This window comes from Pimephales promelas, chromosome 6, assembly GCF_988280905.1.
Source record: "Pimephales promelas chromosome 6, fPimPro1.hap1.1, whole genome shotgun sequence".
NCBI classification, from domain to species: Eukaryota; Metazoa; Chordata; class Actinopteri; order Cypriniformes; family Leuciscidae; genus Pimephales; species Pimephales promelas.
Genome location: NC_142774.1, coordinates 1,454,656 through 1,464,404, shown reverse-complemented (window position 1 = coordinate 1,464,404; position 9,749 = coordinate 1,454,656). Strand labels below are relative to the sequence as shown.

Sequence of the window (9,749 nt, the reverse complement as noted above, 5' to 3'; positions counted from 1 at the left end):
CAGATGACCGGCTCTTTAGAAGTTGTTGAAAAAGACTTGATGCCTCTGTTCTCTGCTCTTGACAAATCCTGTATATAAACTGTTGAAGACTACTTTCACTAATCTGTGAATTCATGACAGGTTTAACTGTTGTGTGTCAGTGACAGGATGTATTTCATCACAGTGAGTCAGAAGAGTTTAGCGATGGGGAAAAAGGAAGAGGTGGAGCTGTTTGTATTATTAAAAAAACTCTTTAAGAGCACAAGATAAAAACACAAAATCAGACGCAACGGAGGAACTCGCAGTGTCTCTGACTGATGAACAATACAAGCGGATTCACAGTTTCATCATTCGTGATTATGAAGACCTTCCTCTTCTTTCTCTTCTTCACTCTCTGCCTGATTACAGGTCAGACGTTTATAATTACAGTATCTCAGACTTTACCTATTTACTCACTTGATATTAAATCTTGAGGATTGTCATGATGGACTGAGTATACACACACATGTTAACATGGTATGTCATGTATATCTTAATATTGTAAAGTTTTTTATTTTTATTGACAATTATTGTGCGACTATTGTGTCCCTTCTCACTTCTGGCCTCCATCTGGCCATCTGATCAAGCATTGTGCTATTACGTATTTTGCCTGTCCACTTTATATGTGAATTTTTACATTTTTGTAAGTATGACTTTGTAAGGCTCTTAAAGAGGAACTGAATTTGATTGACAGGTCACATGGGCGACGCTGCTGACGCCGTGACTGGCATCACAGGAGGAAGTATCATCATCAACTGTGTATATAGAGATGAAACAAGAGAAAGTGCAAAAAGCTTTTGCAAAGTGTCTGGCCGTGAATGTACAACCATGACAGAAGTAAAGAAGGATTTATGGATCCCAGACGAGAGATTCTCTATGATCGAGGATGAATCTCGGATATTGATCATTGTACTCATCAGAAACCTGACCGTAACCGACAGCGGGACGTACAGATGTCAAGCCGGCAGTCAAATGGTTCAGACGATGGATCTCAATGTGAAACAAGGTAAGAATTAATTACCATGTTGCTCATTTCCTCTGTCAGGCCTTTAGGTTTAACATCTAATGTTTGTTCCTGAGACTTCATTTTACTGTAACAGGATTTGTTAGACTTTGTTAATTACAATTCTCTGGTTTTCAGATTCGTGTTGTGGGAGATCAGAGGATCAGACCGCTTATTTAGGAGGAACTGCGGTCATTCACTGCAAATATCCAGATACATATAAAGATCGTGGCAAGCAATTGTTCAAAGTGCAGAATGGATTATTAGAGTCTATTATTCATACATTTGGACATTCGGCCACCAATGAGAGGTTTTCTCCGAGTGAAAACGAACAGGAACATGTTTTCTCTGTGACTATTGCTGATGTGGAAAGAAGTGATGCCGGGGTGTATTTCTGTGGGATAGACAACAACAAAATCATCTACACTCCCCTTCTCACGGAGATTCAGCTTCATGTTTCAGGTGAGAAACAATTAGCAATAAATTACACATTAAATGTACATGTAATGTCAATTAAACCGTGTAATTTTGATTTCTGCTCTATTGTCTCTATGTGGGAAACAATGGAATCAAGAACAGATGTTTCAGTCCAGTCTGGTGAGTTCTTTGCACAAATATATACCTCAGAATATGACAGTTTAGAACAGTAAAGTGAAAGTAATGTGCTGAAAATTGAAAATTGGAATTTTATAAACCAAGCATGAGATAAACTTAAACATGGCACAATCATTAAACATTGCATATGAATAATCATTTTAAGCATTTTATGTTTTACACACAGTGAAAATAGCATGTATAACATCCCTATACTCTCCGGACGAGAAAAGCTCAAAATCAGGATTTAAAAAGTGGGAACTGAAAAATATTTTGGTCAAAATTTTAGTTTTATGTATTTGATTTACCTTCAGAAACTATGCTTTTAAAAATGAACTTTATGGCACCATTCAGACTCACACAGACATAATCATATGTATCTCAACAATGGTGACAATCATAAATAGTTATTAGTGATTATTAGTTTCTATTCTGGATATTTGGAGTTTCTCTTTCTTCTTACTGTTTTCCAGACAGTGTTTTCCTCTTGTGTTTTTCAGGTTCATTTGTGATTATCATTATCACTGCGGAGGCTTTAATTTTACTCCTGATAGCAGTTCCACTGATTATAGTGGCTGTGCGAATGAGAAAGTCTAAAGGTAATATTTTACACTAAACACATTCCTTTTCTCTAATGTTTTTGAGCACACAACAAAACACTGAATATTACCTACAAGTTGGGTTTGGGATGATTTAACTGGATTAAATTAAGAGTCTTGAAGCAGCAATCTGAGTAAGACTGTAATGTTGATCTATTGCTCAGGTCTGATGTCGTTCACCACGGTTGTGTTTAATCCAGTGATTTATGATCAGGTGAGTCAGCAGAAACAGATTGTGGATTTGTATTTCTTCCTCGACTCTGTCATGATATTGAATCTCCAGCTTGTGTGTGAATGATCATATTCTGGTGTTAAACTGTGTGAACTTGTAAAACAGATTGAGATCTTTGATGGATCTGTTAACTAACAGAAGTTTCCTGTGACTGTAGATCAAAGACACTGGCCGTCACTGTAATCCAAATGACAAGGACACGGAAACTACAGTGGTTTACAGCTGTGTACAACACCACAACATAAATGACTTCACAAACTAATAAACATTCAGAAGCATAATAAGGGCCACGAGAAATCTTCATCCTCCTCATCAATTTCATTGTTTTACTAAAAATGAGTCCTTACCAATCTCGTTTTGTCTTTTCTATTCATAAGATTACAAGACATTTCGCACGCAACACTGGAGTCTGCCCAAGATGTGAGAACTCCTTCCTTCTGCAGAGTTCGGGGGTATCGCTTGTCAACAAATGCACGCGTGTATTCCCTAGTGTAACCATGACAGATTTTACGACAGTAGTAAAGACAATACTGTTTCCCAACTGTAGGGGGACCCCGAGAGCAGGGACGTGCACAGGAATTTTGAGGGGCAGTTGCTCTGACCTGAAAAAAGGGCACCCCCCCCCCCTCCCTCACGGGCTATATGAAGGAATATATTCAGTTGAATTTGTCACCTTCCAAATTGCCTTATCTGGCCGTGTTTATGTCCAAACGCAATGCCTCATCTTATGGTCTTATTATTTTTTATAAAGATTGCAAAATGTCAGAGATGAGACAAATGAGCAAAAGAGTTCCTCATATTGTTGTTTATTGTTTTTTATTATTATTATTATTTATTTATTTATTTGAAAAGAAATAATCTGGATTGAATGGAAAAACTCGAAAAAATAAAAAACGCTTAGATTTCGGGAAAAAATACAATCCTTTTTTGCCAATCCTGACCTCCCCCTGGGGCCCTAAGCAAAATTCTGCTATGGGGCCCTCTACCTGATCTGTGATGCCGTGAGCCATGTAAACCATTTGCCATTGCCACTCAATACCGCCCAATAAAAATCCTCCCTCCTTTAAACAAAACAGTCAAAGAATAAGTACAACAATATAGAACAGAATGAGGTTCAAACAAATAATATTTACTGAATAAAGCATTTTTATAGAATGTTAAGATAACAAGTGAATATTAACGTAAACATAAATAAGAAGAAAATAATAAAGTACAACCCTGAACTTTGGCTTTTGGGATTAATTTTGATTCACTCTACAGCCTGGGTATTTTTTGGAATCAGTAGCCTATGATTTTTATTTATTTATTTTTTTATGCATGTTGAAGCAAATCTTGATTTATTGTTATTTACTGAGGGATTTGCATTCATATTGACCAGAATGTCCAGCTAATCATCATTTTAAATTCAATATAGCCTATAAATCAATAGTCAATCAATGTCAAATTGCCAATACATTGGTTCTATCTTGCATAATTAGTGCAGTTGTTTAGAGTTTTTAACTACACTGAGACTAGATAATCAGTGTCTTTATAATGTGTACTTTGATTGGGAGTGCCATCATTCATGTATTGTACAGTATTTCTGGTCTCCACATTTCTGCTTGAAAAATGCGAGTTTCATTTCGTGCACGCGCATATGAACGCAACACACGCGACGCGGTTATGTTAGCTGTAGTAAACAAACACTGTTGTTGCACTTTGTCGTTTATAAAAAACAAAACGTAATAAATAATGGTATTTTACTCTCACTTTTGTCAGGCAAAAAGTGATGCAAGAGATGCACTGCCTGCCCAGATAGGTTAGCAAGACCAAAAACCTTCAAACTTTGCTGACATCAAACTAGAGAGGAGAGAACACAAGTTTACCTGACTGCTGCCCGCAATTCACTCTCATGTTTTTCTTCTTCCTCTTTTCGTGACGAGAAGGATAGTTTCGCTTCATTTTGTCATTGACTTCGTACACATTTATTAGCGCGCGACACGAGATGGAGGCGCGGCCTGAGTAATTTGCGGTGCCTTACCATACACACCGGTCGCGTGCAGTCTATGGTCGCGTGCGGCACTGCAGCCACGTAAACAGTTTGACTTTCCCTTTCAGTGCCCGAATGGAAGTGAATGAGGCTTTGCGATTTTTATATTATTTTTTTGTCTAGGCCTACGTGAAATTCTACATCCATTGTACGATTTTTTTTTTCCTCGGAAGGGCAACCTGAGTCGAGAAGGGCATATGGGCAGTTGCCCGGGCAACCTGAGCAACCCCCCTGTGCACGTCCCTGCCCGAGAGCTAAATTTAAAAAACGTCATAATGGGGCTTTAAATAAAATTTGAATTGAATAAAATAGAATTTTTCTGTGCCTTATTTGTTCACATGGTTTGGGTAAGATTAGGCTGGAATATGGCTCAGTTTTGGGGTTTGAAAGGGTGGTGTTGAAATGGTTAACTTAGAATTGGTACCAATAATAGAACCCAGTTCAGGGCCAGTTAAGCGTGATTAACTGGCTGCCATTCGGACCGGTTATGGCCCATGTGTGACCCTTGTCTTTTAATCCAGTTCTGGGCCACTTCAGCGCCGTCATTCTTTGCAGTACTTGGGCCGAGGATTGGGTTGGGTAAGATTAAGCTGGGATATGGCTCAGTTTTGGGGTTTGAAAGGGTGGTGCTGAAATGGTTAACTTAGAATTAGAACCAATAATAAAACCCAGTTCAGGGCCAGTTAAGGGTGATTAACTGGCTGCCATTCGGGCCAGTTATGGCCCATGTGTGACCCTTGTCTTTAATCCAATTCTGGGCCACTTCAGCGCCGTCATTCTTTGCAGTACTTGGGCCGAGGATTGGGTTGGGTAAGATTAGGCTGGGATATGGCTCAGTTTTGGGGTTTGAAAGGGTGGTGCTGAAATAGTTAACTTAGAATTAGAACCAATAATAGAACCCAGTTCAGGGCCAGTTAAGTGCAATTAACTGGCTGCGATTCGGGCCGGTTATGGCCCATGTGTGACCCTTGTCTTTAATCCAATTCTGGGCCACCTCAGCGCCGTCATTCTTTGCAGTACTTGGGCCGAGGATTGGGTTGGGTAAGATTAGGCTGGGTTATGGCTCAGTTTTGGGGTTTCTGGTTAAAGGGTGGTGTCGATATGGTTAATTTATGGCTGAGAATTGGTACCAATAATAACATGTGTTTTGGCCGAGTTCAGGGCCAGTTAAGGGTGATTCACTGGTTGAGATTTGGACCGGTTATGGCCCATGTGTGGCCCTTGTCTTTAATCCAGTTCTGGGCCACTTCAGCGCCGTCATTCTTTGCGGTACTTGGGCCGAGGATTGGGTTCACATGGTTTGGGTAAGACTAAGCTGGGATATGGTTCAGTTTTGGGGTTTGAAAGGGTGGTGTTGAAATGGTTAACTTAGAATTGGTACCAATAATAAAACCTGTTTTGGCCCAGTTCAGGGCCAGTTAAGCGTGATTAACTGGCTGCCATTCGGGCCGGTTATGGCCCATGTGTGACCCTTGTCTATAATCCAGTTCTGGGCCACTTCAGCGCCGTCATTCTTTGCGGTACTTGGGCCGAGGGAAACGTGATTGTGGGCCCGAGCTGGGCCAGAAAAAATTGCTATGTGGGCTGTAATGAATCTTTAAGAGTGACTGACTGGCAAGACTGTGTGCTTTCAAAGAAGCTTTCGAAACGTATACGCTTTCTCTAAACATTAACATTAACATTACAGTGAATGTTATTATGAGCCCCTTGTGTGTCAGTGACAGGATGTATTTCATCACAGTGAGTCAGAAGAGTTTAGCGATGGGGAAAAAGGAAGAGGTGGAGCTGTTAGTATTATTAAAAACTCTTTAAGAGCACAAGATAAAAACACAAAATCAGACGCAACGGAGGAACTCGCAGTGTCTCTGACTGATGAACAATACAAGCGGATTCACAGTTTCATCATTCGTGATTATGAAGACCTTCCTCTTCTTCCTCTTCTTCACTCTCTGCCTGATTACAGGTCAGACGTTTATAATTACGGTATCTCAGACTTTACCTATTTACTCACCTGATATTAAATCATGAGGATTGTCATGTGCAAGCTTTTGACTACGCATGGATTGAGTGCACACACATGTTATGTATATCTTAATATTGTAAAGTTTTTTATTTTTATTTTTATTGACAATTATTGTGGGACTTCCACCATGTGACCCAAAAATGTATCCTCAAAACGTATCCAAGGTTTTTCCCTTCTCACTTCTGGCCTCCATCTGATCAAGCATTGTGCTATTACGTGTTTTGCCTGTCCACTTTATATGTGAATTTTTACAGTTTTGTTAGTATGACTTTGTAAGGCTCTTAAAGAGGAACTGAATTTGATTGACAGGTCACGTGGGCGACGCTGTTGACACCATGACTGGCATCACAGGAGGAAGTATCATCATCAACTGTGTATATAGAGATGAAACAAGAGAAAGTGCAAAAAGCTTTTGCAAAGTGTCTGGCAGTGAATGTACAACCATGACAGAAGTAAAGAAGGATTTATGGATCCCAGAAGAGAGAATCTCTATGATCGAAGGTGAATCTCGGATATTGATCAGTGTACTCATCAGAAACCTGACCGTAACCGACAGCGGGACGTACAGATGTCAAGCCGGCAGTCAAACGGTTCAGACGGTGGATTTCAATGTGAAACAAGGTAAGAATTAATTACCATGTTGCTCATTTCCTCTGTCAGGCCTTTAGGTTTAACATCTTCTGTTAAACCTGAGACTTAATTTTACTGTAACAGGATTTGTTAGACTTTGCTAATTACAATTCTCTGGTTTTCAGAGTTGTGTTGTGGGAGATCAGAGGATCAGACCGCTTATTTAGGAGAAACTGCGGTCATTCACTGCAAATATCCAGATACATATAAAGATCGTGGCAAGCAATTGTTCAAAGTACAGAATGGATTATTAGAGTCTATTATTCATACATTTGGACATTCGGCCACCAATGAGAGGTTTTCTCTGAATGAAAACGAGCAGAAACATGTTTTCTCTGTGAATATTGCTGATGTGGAAAGAAGTGATGCCGGGGTGTATTTCTGTGGGATAGACAACAACAAAATCATCTACACTCCCCTTCTCACGGAGATTCAGCTTCATGTTTCAGGTGAAAAACAATTAGCAACAAATTATACATTAAATGCACATGCAATGTCAATTATACAGTGTAAGTTTGATGTCTGACCTATCTTCTGCATGTGGGCGACAATAGAAAATCATGAACAAAGAGATGTTTCAGGCCAGTCTGGTGAGTTCTTTAACACACATATGTCTCTCAGAATATCACAGAATTGTTCTGCATTTTGATTAATGAAAGTTTAGAAAAGCAAAGTGGAAGCAATTGGCTAGTTAAGTGCTTTACCATTTTTGAGTATTTTATTATGAGCCTCCTCTGATTTTGATTGGTCAGTGTAAGGATATTTTCCTAACATTCGCTGTCATCCATGTCACTGTATTTTGGATCGTCAGATAAACTTATATCTCCCGCATCAGCTAGCTTCATTGAAATAGTACATATTTACATACAGTACATTTTTAATCATTTGAAGTGTGTTATGCACATCAAAAATAGCATTATAATATCCATATTTTTTTAACGCGACAAGCTCTCAATCATAACTGAAGTTGGAAGAGGGCACTTTCATATCAGTTTTTTACTGTCATGTGTGTGTTTTTCAGATCTCATCATCAGTACGGTGTGTTCGTGTGTGATCCTGTTGTTAGCTGTAGGACTGAGTTTGATGTTGTTCAAGTGCAGATGGAAGAAGACAGAAGGTACAAACTCAAACGCTCTGGTTTTATGAACAAACCAAACATGAAATGTTTTATGTCATGGTTTCATCATTTTGTCCATCCACAGGTTCAGTCTCGTTGGATCAGAGGAACGCAAGAGACGGCGATGAGGTAAAACTGCATGTTTCTGAAAACAATGTAGAACCATGTTTGTGTACAACTGCAAAAGTCCTTTAAAAACATTATAATTATTTATCATGTTATTTAATATAATCTTTCCCTTTCAGGAAGTCAATTGTCCTCACTATGAAGCGATTCAGGACTCTGCTCAGGAGTCCATTGGTTTAAACACAGTTTACGCCACAGTACATTTACCCACAAGCCCCTCTGGCAGTGATTTCTACACACTGGCTGAAAAGTCTCATGACACTGAACACTGAAGACACACATCATAATCTCTCCATTCTTTCCTCATTGATTTGACTTTATTTGGGTTTGTTGACAATCTTTTTTTTGTTTGTTTTATTTTGACAACCAATCGTTTGCTACAGTCATATAAACTCTTTTGACATAAAAGTCCATATGTTTATATGAATGATATCATTAAAATTAACCCCTTTAAGACCAAATGTGGGTTAAATGGCCTTTAAAGAGCACATTAAGATTAAGTAATGATTCATTTTGAAAACTAAAGTCATCCATAAGTTTTCTTTTTTTTCTGACTATCACCACTTTTAAAGAGAGACATAATGACACAGCAAAGGAGCAATACTTGACACAACTGAATTAATTATTATTTATTTTATTTTTTGGTAGTATAATGTGATAATATTTTATTGAATATTTTTATAGAAGTAATATTTTATTGAAAATGCTAGTCCTCTGATAATAATTTCATTATTATATTATACTGAGAGCAAGTGGTTGAATATTTAGTTTAACACAGTTAAACAATACTTTTGAATGGTGCATGTCTCCATTATGATGATCAGTGTTGAGGAACTGATGAAAGATAGTTCTTATTTTGATATGGTTTCTAAACTGCCTTAAATCTCTTTGAAGATCAGAGTATACATTTATTTGTGTCTGCTAAATGAATAAATGTAAGTGTTGGACTGAACTTATTCAATGAAGATGTCAGTAGAGGGAGCTACAGACACTGTGTTACATAGAGAGAAGGAGCAAATTAGTGTGTGTGTGTGTGTGTGTGTTCAAGAAGTGATGACAAATAAAAGAAAAGGACAAAGATCCAAATTGAGGCCTGGTTATTGAGTGAAACAGTTTAATGTTCAAGATTGGTACCTCCCTATCGAGTGAGGGTTAAGCACAACTAAATGAGAATAACACTTGACAGTGTGTGTAAGTGTAAGAAAAAGACAGATTTTGAAAAAAAAAAACTTTACTTACAAAATCATTTCACAGTTAGTTGTTTTTTAAACGTACAAAATCAAAAACAAGAGAAATATTCATTATTCATCAACAATTGTACACAAAACATCTCAACTAGCCTGCACCATTTCAAAAAGTAGCAAGAATGTTATGCGCA

The 9,749-nt window shown here is 38.2% G+C and overlaps 2 protein-coding genes across 5 annotated transcripts; both read left to right on the top strand.

Annotated features, from left to right (window-relative positions):
- Positions 1-45: 45 nt before the first annotated feature.
- On the top strand, positions 46-3,007 carry LOC148978429 (polymeric immunoglobulin receptor-like). Of its 3 annotated transcripts, none has more exons than XM_089132774.1 (7): positions 47-387; positions 713-1,024; positions 1,160-1,483; positions 1,601-1,618; positions 2,116-2,214; positions 2,379-2,428; positions 2,604-3,007. In XM_089132774.1, the coding sequence occupies exons 1-7, from the start codon at positions 297-299 to the stop codon at positions 2,706-2,708; spliced, it is 999 nt and encodes a 332-aa protein (XP_088988900.1). In that variant the 5' UTR covers positions 47-296; the 3' UTR covers positions 2,709-3,007. The 3 variants fall into 3 exon arrangements, with proteins under 3 accessions (XP_088988901.1, XP_088988900.1, XP_088988899.1); XM_089132773.1 differs by having other exon boundaries at positions 52-387; positions 1,586-1,618; XM_089132775.1 differs by lacking the exon at positions 1,601-1,618 and having other exon boundaries at positions 46-387.
- An 81-nt stretch (positions 3,008-3,088) lies between these two features.
- Positions 3,089-9,440, top strand: nilt55 (novel immunoglobulin-like transcript 55). 2 transcript variants are annotated; one of them, XM_089132766.1, is made up of 7 exons: positions 3,089-6,438; positions 6,808-7,119; positions 7,254-7,577; positions 7,683-7,718; positions 8,150-8,245; positions 8,331-8,374; positions 8,491-9,440. In XM_089132766.1, the coding sequence occupies exons 1-7, from the start codon at positions 6,348-6,350 to the stop codon at positions 8,641-8,643; spliced, it is 1,056 nt and encodes a 351-aa protein (XP_088988892.1). In that variant the 5' UTR covers positions 3,089-6,347; the 3' UTR covers positions 8,644-9,440. The 2 variants fall into 2 exon arrangements, with proteins under 2 accessions (XP_088988892.1, XP_088988894.1); XM_089132768.1 differs by lacking the exon at positions 7,683-7,718.
- Positions 9,441-9,749: the final 309 nt, after the last annotated feature.